The 17,044-nt window shown below is 45.5% G+C and overlaps 2 protein-coding genes across 2 annotated transcripts; both read right to left on the bottom strand.

Moving 5' to 3' along the window:
- Positions 1–820: 820 nt before the first annotated feature.
- Positions 821–5,610, bottom strand: LOC102038136 (keratin, type I cytoskeletal 15). Its single transcript, XM_005430659.2, has 8 exons — positions 5,024–5,610; positions 4,476–4,558; positions 3,509–3,665; positions 3,064–3,225; positions 2,802–2,927; positions 2,460–2,680; positions 1,624–1,649; positions 821–1,138 (listed from the first exon to the last, which is right to left on the bottom strand). Exons 1-8 carry the CDS (start codon positions 5,549–5,551, stop codon positions 1,056–1,058), a joined length of 1,386 nt encoding a protein of 461 aa, XP_005430716.1. The 5' UTR covers positions 5,552–5,610; the 3' UTR covers positions 821–1,055.
- Positions 5,611–9,635: 4,025 nt separating this feature from the next.
- On the bottom strand, positions 9,636–14,595 carry LOC102037967 (keratin, type I cytoskeletal 19). Its single transcript, XM_005430658.1, has 8 exons — positions 14,046–14,595; positions 12,585–12,667; positions 12,111–12,267; positions 11,720–11,881; positions 11,459–11,584; positions 11,122–11,342; positions 10,384–10,412; positions 9,636–9,904 (listed from the first exon to the last, which is right to left on the bottom strand). The coding sequence occupies exons 1-8, from the start codon at positions 14,472–14,474 to the stop codon at positions 9,885–9,887; spliced, it is 1,227 nt and encodes a 408-aa protein (XP_005430715.1). The 5' UTR covers positions 14,475–14,595; the 3' UTR covers positions 9,636–9,884.
- Between the last annotated feature and the right edge of the window lie 2,449 nt (positions 14,596–17,044).

Here is a 17,044-nt window from a genome sequence, read left to right as displayed (position 1 = left end):
AAACTGGTGATGCCAGCAGTGTATATTTCTTTTTCTTAAATGTCAGAAAATAGAAGACATAAAAATAGTGTCTCTAAGGAGCTGGGAAGGAAAATAAAATATGTAATTCTAGAAATTACATCATTTTTTGCAGGTACTATAATGTGGATTGAATGTCCAGTGATGGGGCTAAGGATGCCTTTTTCAAACATGTTTATGTGAGCAAAGTACAGCACTTAGGTAACTGCTTTGTGTGCTTCTGGGATTCACCAGGCTCTTAAAGTTTTATCAGCATCTCTTCAGTTCCACTGGTGGGGGATTTGTAGCTGGGAGAAGGTGGTGTGGCTAAAACCACAGGCACAGCAGTGACATGGGTGGAGGATGTTCCTCCTGATGGATGAAAACCAAAACAGCTGCAGCAAACTCTGAGCAATTTGTTTCATGTGGACTGTGCCTGCTGCTTCCTTAGGAGCCGAGGGAATTTGCCTTGGTGCTGCAGGCAGTGTAGGAACACAAATATATCCAGTTTTTTTCAGAGATGCATTTTATTTGTGCATAAATTGTAGCCCTGTTGTGCCCTTGGGATTGAGAACAAAGATCTTAAGGATTTTTTAAGCTATCTTCTCTGTTTTTAACTGATACCAGCTCCAGATGGCTGGCAGCATTTAATGACACTTTATCTGTCCATTCATCACCATCTTTATTATTATTTTTAAGGTTATTATTGTTATTGCTGTTGTTATTCCCCGAGTATCCCCTGGCTGGCTTCCAGCAGCCCATGCTGGGAGGGTCTGTGGGCTGTGTGTGGCACAATGGCTTCAAAAAACACCATTAGACTGGATTCATTTGCAGAAGCAGAACAGAAACTTTATTGTTAGGACACAATAGGGCACCAGCAGAAAACACGCTTTGGCATCTCTGACCCAGTGAGCCAATGCTGGTGTACAAAGGCAGAGCAGATCTAAGGAAAGACATTCTTGGATACATTCTTGTGCTTTGGGGAAGTGAAAGGTTCTTTATCTCAGCATTAGCCAGTGTGAGGCTGCACTGGGTCCACGTGGAGGTTTGGTATTTCTTTACTGGTATCTCCTGTCACGGGTAGAAATGGATTTTCCATCATCATCTATGCCAGAGCGACGTCCTGCACTGCTCCCAAATCCTGTTGTAGGGGGAATAAAAAAATTAAATAGGGAACAAAAACACCACTAAGGCACTGCCAACACCCTGAGGAGCTGAACCATGAGCCTGTGTTTGTTTCCTCACAAGATCTTTCACATATCAAAGGCAGAATTGCCTTTACATCTTATTTACTTTCCCTCCTGGTCCTCATCCAGAAAACCTTAGGAGTGCACATCAGATATGGATTTGGAAGCATCTTGAATGTTACATGAATCAGCAGAGGAATGAATCTTTGGGAGATTTAGAATCCCATGAGCAGTTAATGCAATCATTTTGGAAATCTACTGGTTTCAAAAATGCACATAAAATAAAGTATTATATTTTTGTCTCTACATGATACAGAACATGCTTATTGTAGGGAGAATGGAATCTGTGGTAATAAGAAGAAATCCAAAGCTAAAAGGTTTATTTATTCCTATTTTGCATGTTCATTTCAGCCCCTCCTTAAATAAAAGTGTTTCTTACCATCCTTGGGGTTCAGTCCTGACAACCTGTAGAAAAGAAGGATTGGATTAATGACCATTCCTGACCTTGTCCCCTGAAACCATTGAACCATTTAGGAATTTGTGTGGATAGCCAGGATTTCACAGAGCTGCTCTCAATGGCTGGTTCTGAGGTGTGCTGTTACTAGAGGTGGTGTTAAGGTGCTTTCAGCTTTGAAATCCACCCCTATGTACTTGAAAGGGAATGGGAACAGTGGTCAGACCAGTTCCTTGTCCTGAGGTGTCTCCTTATACTGCTCCTCTCCTCAAAATGCCTCTTCTAGAAACTATGTAAGGAGCTGATTCCTCCTCAGAAATGAAAAGTAATTCCATGTATAAATCAGATATGAGAAATGAACATGAAAATGCAGATTTTACTGAAGTAAGCTGGAGTCTGTTCCAGGCTCTTTTCTTGCTGGGGATACTGGTGTGTGAGGATGAGTATTTATTTTCACCTCTGTGCACAAATTGAGACAACCAAGAGCTAATACTGGGAACAGGTTTTTATAGGTTGTCTCAGCCTAAAGGCTCTAATTCCAGTGCAACCAGAGGATTGAGACATATATATGGGGCCCGGTGCCTTTTGTAATTCATTATGGTCAAAATGGTGGCATTTTTATTTTCAAATCCTCCACACAGCCGATGTGCAGATTGAGCTTAAGCTATGGCAGTACCAGGGACTTTGCCAGTGCTCCAAAGGCTGCGTGTGCAGGGAGCGTGGCCGAGCACTCCAGAGTCAGCCTGGCCGCCCCAGCCCCGGCTGCACAGAGTGTGTCGTTACCCTTATCTGCTCATCAGGACCGGGACAGAGTGACATACTGTGCGTCCTGGCCCTCCAGCAGATGGCGGTACGTGGCGATCTCCTGCTCCAGGCGACTCTTGATGTCCATGAGCATTTTGTACTCCTGGTTCTGGCGCTCCATGTCGCAGCGCAGCTCGCTCAGCTGCTCCTCCACGCTGGTGATGAGAGCCTGGATCTGAGCCAGCTGCGCGCAGTATCGGCCTTCCGTGTCCCGCAGGTTGGCCTCCAGTCCGGCTTTCTAAAGTGCAGAAATGGCAGAACAGGTTAGAAGGAAGTTTGTCCCATGGAGGGGGAGTCGAGGAGAGGGAGGAAGGGGACAGTGTGAGGCAGTGCCTCGTGGTGTCGGGGCAGCTCCGTACCATGCTGAGCTGAGACTGGAGCTCGATCTCCAGGCTCTGCAGGTTGCGGCGCAGTTCCGTGATCTCTGACTTGCTGGTCTGTATCTGCTGGGTGTGGGTGGCAACTTCACGGTTCAGCTCCTCAGTCTGAAAGGAAAAATAATGTAAAATCACATACAAGTGTATTAAAAAATCAATCATTTTGAGAAAGGGTGGTAGGGACCTGCCAGGGCGGTAGTGCTGAGGGAGTGCACTGCTGTGCTGTTTATGGGTGTGACCGTACCTGAGTGAAGAACCAGGCCTCAGCATCCTTACGGTTCTTCTCAGCCAGAGCTTCATACTGCTCCCTCATCTCAGCAAGAGCTCTGGTCAGGTCAATGCCAGGAGCTGCATCCATTTCCACATTGACTGTTCCACTCAGCTGGTTCGAGTACTCTTTCATTTCCTGCATGGGCAGCAGACAGAGGACACAAAAAGATCAGGCTCTCTCCTCTCACACTGCTCCTGCCCCCAGCAATCCCTGCTGTGGTACACAGTACCTGTGCTATCAAGTATCACAGATGGAACACACAAAAAACATTTATCACATTTGCTTTCTCATTGCAACAGCTCCATCTCTGTGTACTCACACAGGACACATGTACCTACATGTAATTTACATGTATGTTTCATTGACAAGAGATAAATTCCAAAGGGGAGTGATCTCCCTGCACTGCCAGGACTCTCACCTCTTCATGGTTCTTCTTCAGATAAGCCAGCTCCTCCTTCAGGTTCTCAATCTGCATCTCCAGGTCAGCTCTGGACAGGGTCAGCTCGTCCAGGACCCGGCGCAGGCCGTTGATGTCGGACTCCACGCTCTGGCGCAGGAACAGCTCGTTCTCATACCTGCAGTTCAGAAAAGAAACAAGCACTGGAACATCTCCGAGTTTGTATTCAGTAGAGCTATAAAATGATCACATACAGGAGGAACAGTGGACTGTAGATGAAAACATACAGATTTAGAAGTGTAAAAGCAATAAAGACCTTTTTTCCCCAATGTGCAGCTATGGCATAAGGAAGCACAGACAATGCCGTATGATTTTGTTCCTGAGGAGGACATGACATTTCACCTTGCAGAACTTAATACTGATTATCAACATCACTAGAAACATTGTCACACAGGACAGAAGTTTTGCAGTGTCCTCCCAGATTTGCGTAGGAAAGCACAGGTGGGGCAGGGCTGCCTGGGATACAGGAGAGAAAATAGAAAGCTGCAGGTGCATTGCTGCAGGGAAGGCAGCTGTACATGGACCTTTATCATCTGATGTACTGCTGAGCCTGGGAGCTGGAAAAACCCCACCTTACTCTAAATTTCAGACTCCAGCAGAGAAATGCTGAAGCCCCATAGCAATCTCTTCCTGCCACTCAGTTCCTTCTAAGTGAAAATCCCACCTATTCCTGCCTTCTTTCCCCTATGATTCAGGCTACTGAAAATATTTGAGTATCACAAGAAAATGAAGACATGGGCTGTAAGTGATCATGCAAACAGCTCAGTGATCTGAATGCTGTGTTCTGTCAGGCTTATACTCTGAATTGGTCCTTTATCAATGAATTCTGCTTGCCAGGATGTTTTGTATCTGAAGTTACTAAAGAAAAACTGCTTTGAGAGTGTGAAGACAAGTAGAATGAGGACAAATGAGCTCCAGGTGAACTTACTTCAGTCTGAAGTCATCAGCAGCCAGCCTGGCATTGTCAATCTCCAAAATGACCCGGGAATTGTCAATGGTAGCAGCAAGGATCTGCAATTAAGAAACATGGAGAAAAGTTCCTGTGAATAATGGTAAAATATCTGGTCCACATTCCATGAGCAAACCAGAGGGCTGTGATACTCTGTGCAACAGATTAGAACCATAACAGGGAAATGTGTTTGTACAACATCTGATCTTATCTGTAGCCAGGTGAATTATCTTTCCAGCCTTTGAGGCCTACCTGTCACATTCTTTACTGTTTGATTCCTGAGAAAATCTATCGATCATTCTAAACACATTTTGCTAACTTTTACTGCAATCATTTTAATTTCAACAAACATCACATTGTCAGGATAAGATATTTGGTGTTTAAATTGAGACGAGGCTACTCTATTCTGCTAGAATGCTCAGGACCTCAATGTATCTACTTCTTTTGTAATTATTTTAAAGACATGGAACATGCAGTTCCATAATTCTCTTACCTTCTGATAACTCATCTACATATGAATGTCATACCTTGTCTCGGAGATCTTCAATTATCCTGTAATAGTTGCTGTAGTCACGGGCGGGGCTGGTGGGAGCCTGTTTCTGGTACCAGTCTCGGATTTTCACTTCTAAATCAGAATTGGCCTCTTCCAGGGCTCGTACTTTGTCCAGGTACGAAGCCAGCCGGTCATTCAGGTTCTGCATGGTTATCTTCTCATTGCCAGACAGGAGGCCATCGCCGCCACCAAAGCCACCACCAAAGTCAAATCCTCCACCAAAGCCAGCGCCCCCTCCAAAGCCGGAGCCCCCTCCAAAGCCACAGACTGCCCCCCCTCCAAAGCTTCCTCCATAGCCCCCCCCAAAGCCGTAGCCTCCTCCTGAAGAGGAGACGTACCTGGCTGAGGAGATGGAGACACCGCGGCCGCCGGAGCCACCATGGATGCTCGGGGCCCGGCAGACGCCTCCACCGCGCACCGAGGACAGGCGGCAGCTGCTGCCCCCAGCGCCCCCAAAGCCACCCCCGTAGGTGGAGGAAGAGCTCATGTAGGAAGTGGCCATGGCTGAAGCAAGAGAAGGAGCAAAGGTCAGTTATGCAGCCTTGCAAGAGAAGACAGCTTGTGCCTTCACTGCCCTGGTGCCTCTTTTATATCCTCATGATTGGGTGTTGGGAGACAAACCCCACTGCAGCCCTCCCTCCAAAATTCCTCCTCCCTAGAGGTGAGGCCAACTGTGATGACATTCCTGACAAGCAGCGCTGGCAGCACATCGCAGGGGCTTGGGCTTGGGGTTTCTTTTTTTAATTAAACAAAAGGTATGAATCAGATGATATTTTTTCTTCAGGCTATAGTTCTGAAACTTGGAGTTTACTTCTCTGACATTTAAGAATGGAAAAACAAAGTGAGTTCAGCCCCACCCACTTGCCTATTTACAATGCTCTCCATGGCTACCTTCAGAAAATCACTTTTTCTAAAAATGAGGCTTAAGTAAAATTCTCCTTTTGTTAAAAAAATGTACAATCATCTCTTCATCTCACCATTATTCCTTCCTTTCTATCTGCATTTTTTTCCCTTTAAAATTTTGGAATTGAATTAGAAATGTTTTTATTCTTGATTTATTTGTTGGAAGTAATATTTAGATTTTGGAATCTGAATTTTTGTTACAAAAAGCATCGATTCCTGGCACTGTGTGAGGAACAATCAGCATCCATCAGTGTGCAAGGGAGAGTGGAAACAGTAAATTTATTAATCATTGTGAAATAGTCCAGAAAGGTAACACAGATTGAAACAACTCGATTAAAAGAGTAAATGTGGGAGGACTAAGATTTTGTTACTTTGGAAAATGTAAAGAGAATGGGTTTAAGATAACACAGTTCTGATAGCAATACATGTGTTTAATGCCAGTGTGGCACGAGGAAATGGAGTAGTGCTTGAAAATAAGGCTTGAGGAACACTCAGAGGAGGCACCTTAAGCCTTCATTTAAAGCAGGAATCTGAAACAGAAATACATTACTGAGCTAATAAATTGCCAGTGAAATTCAGGAATTCAGTCCTGCAGCCCTGCTTGCCCTGCAGGGAAGGCAGATTTGGGCAGTGTGTGAGCTGCCCCTGTGCCCTGCTGGGGGCAGGCTGTGGGAAGTGTGGAGTTTGCAGAGCACCCCATTCTCTGCACAACACAGGGACCTCAAATTAAGCTTAAAGAAGAAAACTTATACCCTTGCTAAAAACTTCATAAGAAGAGCATTGTTTTTAGCACAGTTTTTGGCAGTACAAAAACTGAGCTTAGAACTCAGGATGGGGATTTCGGATAAGCCAAGGTTCACAGGAGTTGCTGGACTAAACCAAGGGGGTTTCTGATATTTCCAGCTGAGATGTTAATGCAGGCACGGGGAATACACAGCGTTTTCACTCGGAGATGAGCACTTAGGAGGGAAGAAATGGCAGAGTCCAGCTGTGATGTGCCCCCACAGGCTGGCTCTGGGCACAGCCACTCGCTCCAGGCTGAGCAGAGCACACGGGTGGGTGTTCACTGCTTTGGAAACATGTTTCAAACTGAACCTGGCCCTTTGCCATAGCCCTTCAGTTTTGCTGCTGGGCAGATTAATGGTTTGTGTACCTTGCCAGATCCCTGTGTCTCCAAGGGTTGGTGGCTCATGAAACAAGTTTAGACAAGCCCTCCTGAAGATAAAAAATTGTCTTAAAGATTCATGTGATCAATGGCCCGAAATGTGTGCACTGCCAGGGGCTGTTCAACCGAGAGAGCCCACAATAAGCAAATCATATTCCATTAAAAAAACCCAAGCAACAGAACACCACCAAATTTAGTAGGAAACTTTGGGGAGTTTTCATTGAGTCTTCTTTCACTCAGGTGTGATAACTCCTTTGGAAGGTCAATGGTGAAACACACTTTGCTGCTTTCTAACATGCCCCAGGCGTCACGCTGGATCCGTATCAGATGAACACTTACAAAAACCAGGTAGCAGATAAAAGCTGTTCCTTTCTGTTGAATATTTACCATTGGGAAACAAAATAAATCAAGCAGCCAATACAGATCATGCCCCATAACATAATTTAGACAACAATTTCTACAGCATTTTCTCCTTACAGGCTGTACAGGGAAATAGAAGCCAATCACTTGCTGAAATAAAAAAAAAATATCAAAAGAAGAAAGGGTCTTTCAAGCTTATGCCTTTATTCTGGTCTCACTACCTTTGCTCAGAGATTCCTTATCCAATGTTTTGACACACAGACTCATCCTTTGCACAGTCTCAGAATTGTACCTGTGGTACCTGAACTCTTTGGTTTGTCATCTTCCACAGGGATTTCCTGGAAGACATTCCCTGACATGTCTGTGCTGCACAAACTCTTTTGTTACCTCTGCTGTGGGATTAACGGGGCTGACACACTCCAGCCCCTCCTCTCAGGTCAGCAAGTTCCAGTCAAGCAGCAGCTTGTTTGTCATCTCAGTGATCACTCTATGAGTGATAAAACCATCACTCAGAGGAGACATGACATGCCTTTAGAAAACACTTTTTTCCCTTAACCAGATGCTAAAATTATAGTGCCTGAGTGATTTATATCTAACATTTTACCAGAAATCCTTCACTGCCTTAGAGGAAAAAATTAATAAAATTATAAATAAAATTAGAACTAAGCTATAAAAACAAGAATTCAGGATTTTTATAGCTTGCATTCTTGGAGCATGAGAATTTTTTTCAGACTTGCACATTTGCAGCTGGACAATACCAGAAATCTGCAACAGTGAGCTCCCACCCTAACTGGTTTGGTCACAAGAAATTGCTGTCAGGGAACGAATGGAATTTGTTAAGATTAAAAAACAAACCTAGAGCTGTTTGTTCTTTCATGCAGGGAGGTTTCCAGGTCTCAGTGTTGCAGGGAATAAGTTTGGTACAAAGCATGTGTTAATGTGTCTGCACTCAGCAACTGCTTGTACGGAATGCATGAGATCGTCTTCTCCTGGCTCTTCCAGAAGCGAACCCCACAAAAATGGGTGAGCTCCTGAAGGATCCTCTGCACCTCATGTGCCTCCCTTTGATTCTGCCCATCTTTCCCCCTGTTCTCCCCATTTTGTCCCTTTCTCTATGTCTTTTTGACTGTTCTTCTCTCCTGTCACCGTTTTCCCCTGTCAAAGTAAAGCCACTGCTTCATGCCACCATGCTTCATTCCAGAGGCTAAACTGGAATTGTCAGTGTCAGTAGTGACAGCTGATGTTGACAGGTCACCTGAGTCACTGCTCAACCAAACCCAAGCACCAGCACCTTTGGATTGAAGAGGATTGCCCCACCTTGAGAGAGGAGGTCCAGAGCTTGGGTGCTCTGAGCCATTAATCTGCTGTGAACAAGGAATCATGGACTTTCCCCAGGACCAAGGAGAGAAGTGCTGAAAGATTTTATGATGTCTCCCTGAATCACAGACTGCAAACTGATCCATTCTGGGGAGAGCAGTGTTGGGATACTTTCAGTCTGGGCATATCTCTGTTTTCAATCCTCCCCAGCTGTGGAGCAAACTGTGCCTCTGGTAACAGCAGGAGCTGGGAAGGGGCTGGTTGGGCTGGAGCCATGGTTTGCTTTTAGGACAATCCCTGAAGTTTCCTTGGCTGTCAGTTTGGTAGCAAATAAAATCAGTGATTTCTGGGTGTTGGAACTAAAAGTGATTCCACTTGGAATTTCAGCTAGGATAATATCCTTGCAATGGCATGGGAGGTAAGTGGGCTGAAATTGGTGCTAATGCTTTGTAAGCCCTGTGTGAACAGAGAATGGAAGTGAAGAATTCTCCCAACTGCTTACCCCTGTGTGCTCCTGCAGGAATTATCTATGAGCCAATATTTTACTTTGTATTTTACCCTATGAAACATCTCCCAGCTCCTGCTGACCCACTTCCCATCCCACTGCTCCTGCTCTGCAGAGTGCAGAGCATCGTAGTGAGAAACCCAGGTCACTCTTGTGTCCCCCTCCAAGGGGCCGGGGGTGCCACTGCCTCTCTGCCAGCAAGAGGAGCCAGCAGAATCAGGATGGAGCCCAAGCTCCCCGCACTGTGAGCACTCTCAGGGAGGCTGGCTGGCTAATTCCTGCCTGAGTAAAGCCAAACTCCAGTGAAATATCACAATAACTCCAAAGAAGCAAAGATTGCAAGAATATCATCTTTATTTGAGTAGATGCAGCAATTCAATACATGCAAAACCTAGAAATAATTGCAAAGCTGACCCAATTTGCATCTTAATCATCGCTAAGTGAATGAATCTGCCTAAACTTTGTGTGGCCAAGGAACCTTCTGTGCTTCAAGAGTCATTTCCAGCAGTTCAGAGTAATTTCTCCATCTCAATCCACATGTGTTATCTGCTTTTTCTCAGTTTGCAGATGACCTTTGAAAGACCTTCAGTGCTTGTCTCTTTTGTCTGCAGTAACATGGAGAGAAAGAACAGCAATAATTTAAGCCCAGCTCACACAGACCACTCTGTGGTGGGTGCTGAGCTTGGCTGGGGCCTCATCTCTCATTCCCTTCTCTCAGAACTTTTCCTCTCCATCACCTGTATTTGACTCATTCCTTTTATGACACTGCTGACCTCTAACAGCTCAAGGCAGGTTTTACTGGCATGTTCCTGCAATTCCCCCAAGCAGGCCAAGCTTCAATTCCCATGTCCTTTCATCTGGGGGAATGATTAAGTGTTTTGTGCTTTACTTTAGCAGAGTCTGAGATGTTTTTCTGATATCTGACATATTTTAATTGCTGAAATTTGTTCCATTCTAACCAGTGACATCTTTCTTTTTTTTTTCTGTGACAAATTATGCAGACCCCAGCCTCTAGAACAGACACAACCACCAGTTTTGTGGTTTTAGAAAATAAAACTTCTCCTGAAAGAGAAGGAATTCTTACCGGCAATTCCCGAAAGGGAGCCAAACATCCTGTGGAACAAAGAGAAGAATTGAGAGTTAATACACCAAATGCTGCATGAGATGAGGATTGATGAAAGCAAATTATCTATCAATCAGGTACACTGTGTGCAGTCAGGGAAGAGATGCCCATCTCCCTGCACTCCTTCTCAGCAAAGGACAGGGAGTTGTGGTAGGAAATACATTTTTAAACTGCATTGGGAAAAAACGCTATGGAAAAGAAGTAACAGAGCAAACCAAAACCTTTCAACCCCTGCCTCATTTTTTCCCTCCTTGAGGCTGTGTGAGATGAGATTGAGCTGTGCTGCCATGTGGGAGTCACTCAGTGACTGCCTTTACTTCTCTTCCCAGTATTTCCTCCCACACTGATTCCTATTGAGTAAAAGTTCTCCACCTGGTAATAGGGAGTTTATGGGAATTTGGGATTAATTTTTGTATTCTGTAAAACATTATTAACTGCACTTTTCCTGACTGTGATGCAGCTGATCACTTCAACTGTTAGTTGGAATTAATCTACTGTGCCGCTTGTCAGTTGCCCTTCCTGTTTAGAAACTCTTTGAGGTCTCACTTCATGTAAGTGAAAACTGTAACATTTCTAGCTCCAGAAAAAGTAGTTTGTTAAACATTGTAGAACTCCAGGAGTACTGTGTTAACCAAGGTGCTGTGGCAAATGAGCACCATGACATGGTCAGGTTTATGAAGCTGAGCAAAAGGTTCTTACTGGGACTCCTGGCCTTCCAGGAGCTGTCGGTACGTAGTGATCTCTTGCTCCAGCCGAGTCTTGATATCCATGAGGATCTTGTACTCGGTGTTCTGGCGCTCCATGTCAGCTCTGAGCTCAGCTAGCTGTGCCTCGATGCTGCCAACCAGCCCCTGGATCTGTGCCAGCTGTGCCCCATAACGCGCTTCTGTGTCAGCCAAGGTGCCCTCCAGCGCCGCTTTCTGTCAGGGCAAACCACAGGCAGGAGAGGTTGCTGCCAGTGCAGGACTTGGTGTAGGGAGGGAAACATGGGCCTTTTTCAGTGGGGGGTTGTCAGGCAGTGCCAATTCTGACATACCATGCTGAGCTGGGACTGCAGCTCGATCTCCAGCCCTTGCAGGGTGCGTCTCAGGTCCGTGACCTCGGACTTGCTGCTCTGCAGTTGTTCGGTGTTAACGGCAACCTCACGGTTCAGCTCTTCAGTCTGAGACAGGGAAAACACTACGTGAGAAATGTGGGGCTGAAATAAGGCTGTCACAGCATTTTTCTCTGTGTTTTAATAGTTGTTTCTTTCATGGATTTTTCTGGTTAGTGTTTATACAATATGGAGGGGTTTTACCTTGCTGTGGAACCAGGCCTCAGCATCCTTCCTGTTCTTCTCAGCCATCTGTTCATACTGGTCCCTCATATCTGCCAGGATCTTGGACAAGTCAATGCCGGGAGCAGAGTCCAGCTCAACGCTGACTTGACCGGCTACTTGTCCTCTCAAGGCACTCAGTTCCTGTGGGGAATGGCAGAGGAGACAAAAGAGGGTACAGCTGTAAACTGAAAACATTATGAACCTTCTGTCCTTTCTTCAAGGGCTAAGGCTGACTGACTCCCCTGAGATACTGGCAGGAGGGATCTCAGTCTACACAGGAATCTTTTCCTCACTGTTTGGAGAGCCCAAGACAATCCTGAGGGACTCCACTCTTCTAGTGCCACTTTCAAACGTGTTTCTTGGGGTTTACCTCCTCGTGGTTTTTCTTTAGGTAGGCTAGTTCCTCCTTTAATCCCTCAATCTGCAGCTCCAGGTCGGCTCTGGACAGGGTGAGCTCATCCAGGACCCGGCGCAGGCCGTTGATGTCGGCCTCCACGCCCATGCGCAGACCTTGCTCAGTCTCAAACCTTAAAAAAGCAAAACAAACCCATCCAGGTTCACTGATCACCCAGCCACAAGAAACACAGTATGAATGTATCTGCATTTGTAGGATTTATGGTGTAGCAAATGTCATCAAGATTAAACCTTTTTCCACATATTCCTCATTATGCAAAATTTTTAGTGGTGCTTTTAGCAAAGACATGAAGGTTGAACTGCATGCACAGGATCAAACCAATATTCATACAGGGATTTTAGGGGCATTCCATTCCTGTTTCACTGCCCTTTGGCTCAGCAAGGATTTTTGCCTACTCATGAGATCTTTTCCTTCTCAGAAATTACTCACTTGGTTTTGAAGTCATCAGCAGCCAGCCTGGCATTGTCAATCTGCAGCACAATCCTGGCGTTATCAATGGTGGCATCAAGGATCTGCAAACAATGAGAGCTCATTACTGAGGCTGAAACAACTGTTATCAGCTTCCCTGCTGTGCAGATAAGAGTGAAGAGTCTATTTCACCTGTAGCTACAGCAAACAGAGGTGTAGGGTAGGATCCACGATCTACAGCAAACACGTCACACAGATTTATCACATACTTCTGCCAGGATTCTGTTTTGGATACATCCTCGTGTCCAGTGTATGAAGTGAAAGCAAATTTAGGTAAAAGTTCCACAGTGAGACAAAACTACATGCTGGCTGAGAGGGAGAGGACTTTGAGAGACCATCTTCAATCACATTTTTATTTCCTAGAATACCAGGATGGTGTTTTTTGATTATTTTAATGCATCATGAAAGACTCTGAAGGAAATTTTATTTAAAGGAATCTCTGTTCAGTTTTACCTGGAAAGCATGTCTTCTATGCCTGCCACTTCTAAAACTTGAAAGGTCATCCACAGACCAGCTGTATGGTTTCCCATCCCTAACTAAGGAGAGTAAAACAAAGGAAGGAAGAGAATACTAAAAGGAGGAAATTCCGTTGCCAGTTCTGCCATCAGCAGAGCTCAGATTTTAAATCAGGAGTGAATGTGGATGGGTTGAAGCAAGGAGAAGCACCTGCGTGGGAGCGGTCATGAACTCCAGGCTGAACTCAGAAAACTAAACCTCAAGTTTTCTTTCTTTTATTTACATAGTTAATCAGCTACTCCCTGTGTTATGCAGGGTGTGTATCACCTCAGCAATCTGTTATCAGGTACCCATAGGCTCTTGGGGCAAATCCTGCATTTATATATGGGATTGATTACTTCATGTCTGCTGCTTCCTTTTTTCCTATGCCAGATCTTTCAGTTCACTTAATTCCAAGGTTGAGTATGGGAAATGTGAAAAAGAAATTACTCTAAACCCGTTTTAATTTTCATTGTTAAAGCAGTGTGTCTGGGCTTCTGAGGGTTTTCAAGCTCTATGGCAGGTGAGAGGTTGCAGAGACAGGCAGGTTGCTGTCACAGCTTGGCTCTCATTATATATCAGTTTATATATATGGTCATACATACATTAACTGGTCATATATGTGTGCATGACCAGCATGTGTATAAACATATGCTTTGTTAAAAGCCAACCTTATCAGACTTTAATACTTGGGCATCCCCCACTGACTGGTTTGTACCTCCTCTTGGCTAGCATTTAAAAAAGTAGATAATTCCATATTGACATTGACTTTAACCCCCCACCCATTCCTTGCATTTACATCTCATCTCCCTCTCCCTCCCATGACCTGTAATGCTTTCTAGGGGTTCCCTAAGGATATTTTTAGCTTTTCATGCTTCCTTTGTAAGTGGAAATCGAAGATGACTTTTGAGAAATATTAACACCTACCTTGTCTCGAAGGTCCTCAATAGTCTTGAAATAAGGACTGTAGTCCCGAGCTGGGCTTGGTCCTTGTTTTTGGTACCAGTTCCGGATTTTGGTTTCGAGGTCGGAGTTTGCCTCCTCGAGCGCACGCACTTTCTCCAGGTAGGAGGCCAGGCGATCGTTCAGGCTTTGCATGGTCGCCTTTTCATTTCCCGACAGCAGCCCATCACCCCCATAGCTAAAGCTGCTGCTGAAGCTGCCTCCACCATAGCCACCCCCCAGGCCGCTTCCCAGGCCAGAGGAGACAAACCTGGCAGAGGACACGGACACACCTCTGCCACCAGATCCCCCGTGGATGCTGGGGGCCCTGAAGCTGCCCCCGAAGCGGAGGGAGGAGGCGCCGGGTCCCCCCACCACGGAGGAGCTGGTTTGCCTGAAGCTGTAACTGGCCATGGCGAGGAAGAGCAAGGACCCGACCTAAGCTGCACCTCAGCGATTCGTGATCCCGAAGCAGAGGAGTGCCCAGCTCCCCCACCGCACCGCTTTTATGCCGGTGACAATGGGAGTTGTCTCCAGAATGTGTTATCTGAGAGCCATGGAATTTATCAGCCCTAAGCCTTCTGACAACACGGCGGTTCCCCTTATTGGTCAGTGGCTGTGCAGTGGGCTGTTTCCTCCCCCAGTACCTCCACACGCGGGGGATCCCCTCCCCGACCTCTGCAGCTTGAAGGAAAAGGTGGGATGTGGAGGAGGCGTCTCCCTCCAGAGGGGAGCGTTCCTAAACCTGGTTAGAGTTTACTTATGTGGAAACAAAGGGGTTAGGAGCGCACCCACTGCGGCCAGCCCGCGGTCAGAGCGGAGTCACACAAAGCCTTGTTTTAACAGAGTGATTCAGCCTGATAAGAGAGCTTGTAAGGAGCCCAGATGGTGAACAATGTGTGTGGACCTTCACGTTCCCACCCCTCTGTTTCCCTCATTCCCCTTGAGAAAATTTCTCCTTTCAGAAAAGAAGTTTTCACTCTTTCTGTCTTAACTCTTGGTTCTGTTTGGGCTAACAGAGAATGTGCTGTGTCTGAGAGTCTGGTTTTCTACGAGAATCCTCCTGAAGCAGCCATGGCTGTACCTGTAGCAGAGAAAAGCAGTGACATCCCTGAGTACCTGGGGAGTGAGCAGAAACAAGTGTCTGATTACACACTGAGTCCTTTGATTGCTACTGAAAGAGAGAAGCAAAGAGAAGAAACAGAATCACTTAGTCTTCTGGACTTTGAGAGGCATGAAAATGTTATTTCTAAAATTTTCAGGTCCTCTATTATCCAAGATGGATTTTCAAAAACTTTTGTTACTTCCTTCCTCCAAAACACTTCTGAGGAGTTCCACAGAATTTGGAGGGAATGAGAACGAAACAGAAGGGAAGGAAAGCTCTGGCCTGGCAGCACTTGTAGCTCTTGGGAGCAGCCAGGCCTTTCTATATCCATGAAAAATGCTCCAGGTGTTTCAGGCTACACAATGAGCTGCACTCCCTGTGTACAGAGGTGTCAAACTGCGGGGCAAATTCAGGGAGGAAAAGAGCAAACAGCAAATGGGAGGCCAGCCAAGGCACCTGTATCACCAGGTAATGAGGAGGCCGTATCAGGAGGAATTCTGCAGTGACTCAGGTGTGGAATATATCACTGGATACACACAGGATGTGTACCACACTTCAGTCCCAGCACACCACAGCAGAGCTCTTTCCTCTCTGTGCAGATTTTGCCTCCCACAGCTCTCCATCTTGCACTGCAATGCTGTGCAGCCTTTCCTCAGAGGCCCAGGGATGCTCCTGCTGCCAGGGACACACCAGTTCCTTCTGGAGACCTGAATGTCCTGTTCAGGCCTGGGTGGGACAAACCTGCCCAGCCAGTAACTGCTCCAAGGGCTGGGAACAGATGAAATATTGGTGTCAGGAGGTGACTGAGAGAAAACAACTGGGAAACAGTTATTTTTTTGTTAAATATTAAAGTCCATAATTAGAGCGTAAAAAGCACCAGTGCATGTGCTTTTCTTCACTGAACAGAAAAGCAAGGAGCTGAAAGGAGAATAAATACCAGCATGTTCTTTTTGAGATCTGTGTCCTGGTGCAAGGAGAGATGAACATCTGTCCCTCCAGGTATTCCTTCAGCATTCCCTGGACTCCCATATCAGGACCTCAATGCAGTGTATTTTTGGGTTTTGCAAAATGAAAAGCTCATCTGTGATGCTGCATAATATTTTATGATCCAGCTCATGAAAATTGGGATCTGGAAGGCTTCTGGATGCCCACTGCAATATCTTGAGTAAAGTAAAAAGTAAAAGCAGCAATCCCCATACATTGCACTGTCAGAATATTGATCAGGTACTGGAGGCAGGTTGGGTTTGCACGAGCTCACAGGGAAGAATCTCCCAAAGAATGAACTGCAATTCTTAGCGGCAATTTGGAAGTACAGCTGAAGTGTCAGGAGAAGAAAGGCTTGGGACACACAGTCAAATGGATTAATCTGATTTATAACACCAAATACAGCAAAGGCCCCTAGTACTAAATCAGTCCCTCACACAGCATTTTTGCTAAGACTTCAATCTTTTGACTTTCAGTTTCTGTTTCACCTTAATGGTTGCATATGTTTGTTTTGGTAAGGGCTCCCTTAAAGTGAAAATGTGTATTTAAATGCTTGGAAAAGCCTTCAGTACAGCAAGCTGAAGAAGGTGCTGTTAGCATTCAGTGTAAGTCTCTTTTTCTGCCAGTACTATAAACCTAATTTATGGTAGGGTCAGCTTTTTCCCAATAAGGAATGGTCAGCACAGGGAATTACCCTTATCTGCACCTTATCAGAGGGGAAGGGAGACACATTTTTTCAAGCAGAGTCATCCAGACACACCCAAGCTTTTGGCTAAGACCTGGTTCTGCTTTACCTTTTATCTTCTCTGCCTTACTAGTCACTGCTGCTTTATAAAACCATTCCTGTTGTTTCAGGGTAGATTTATTAATTGTCCTGTAAACCCTTTTTTTATTG

This window comes from Geospiza fortis, unplaced genomic scaffold (assembly GCF_000277835.1).
Source record: "Geospiza fortis unplaced genomic scaffold, GeoFor_1.0 scaffold1683, whole genome shotgun sequence".
NCBI classification, from domain to species: Eukaryota; Metazoa; Chordata; class Aves; order Passeriformes; family Thraupidae; genus Geospiza; species Geospiza fortis.
Note: the sequence above shows the minus strand (reverse complement) of the source record. Positions and strands in the feature narration are given on the sequence as shown.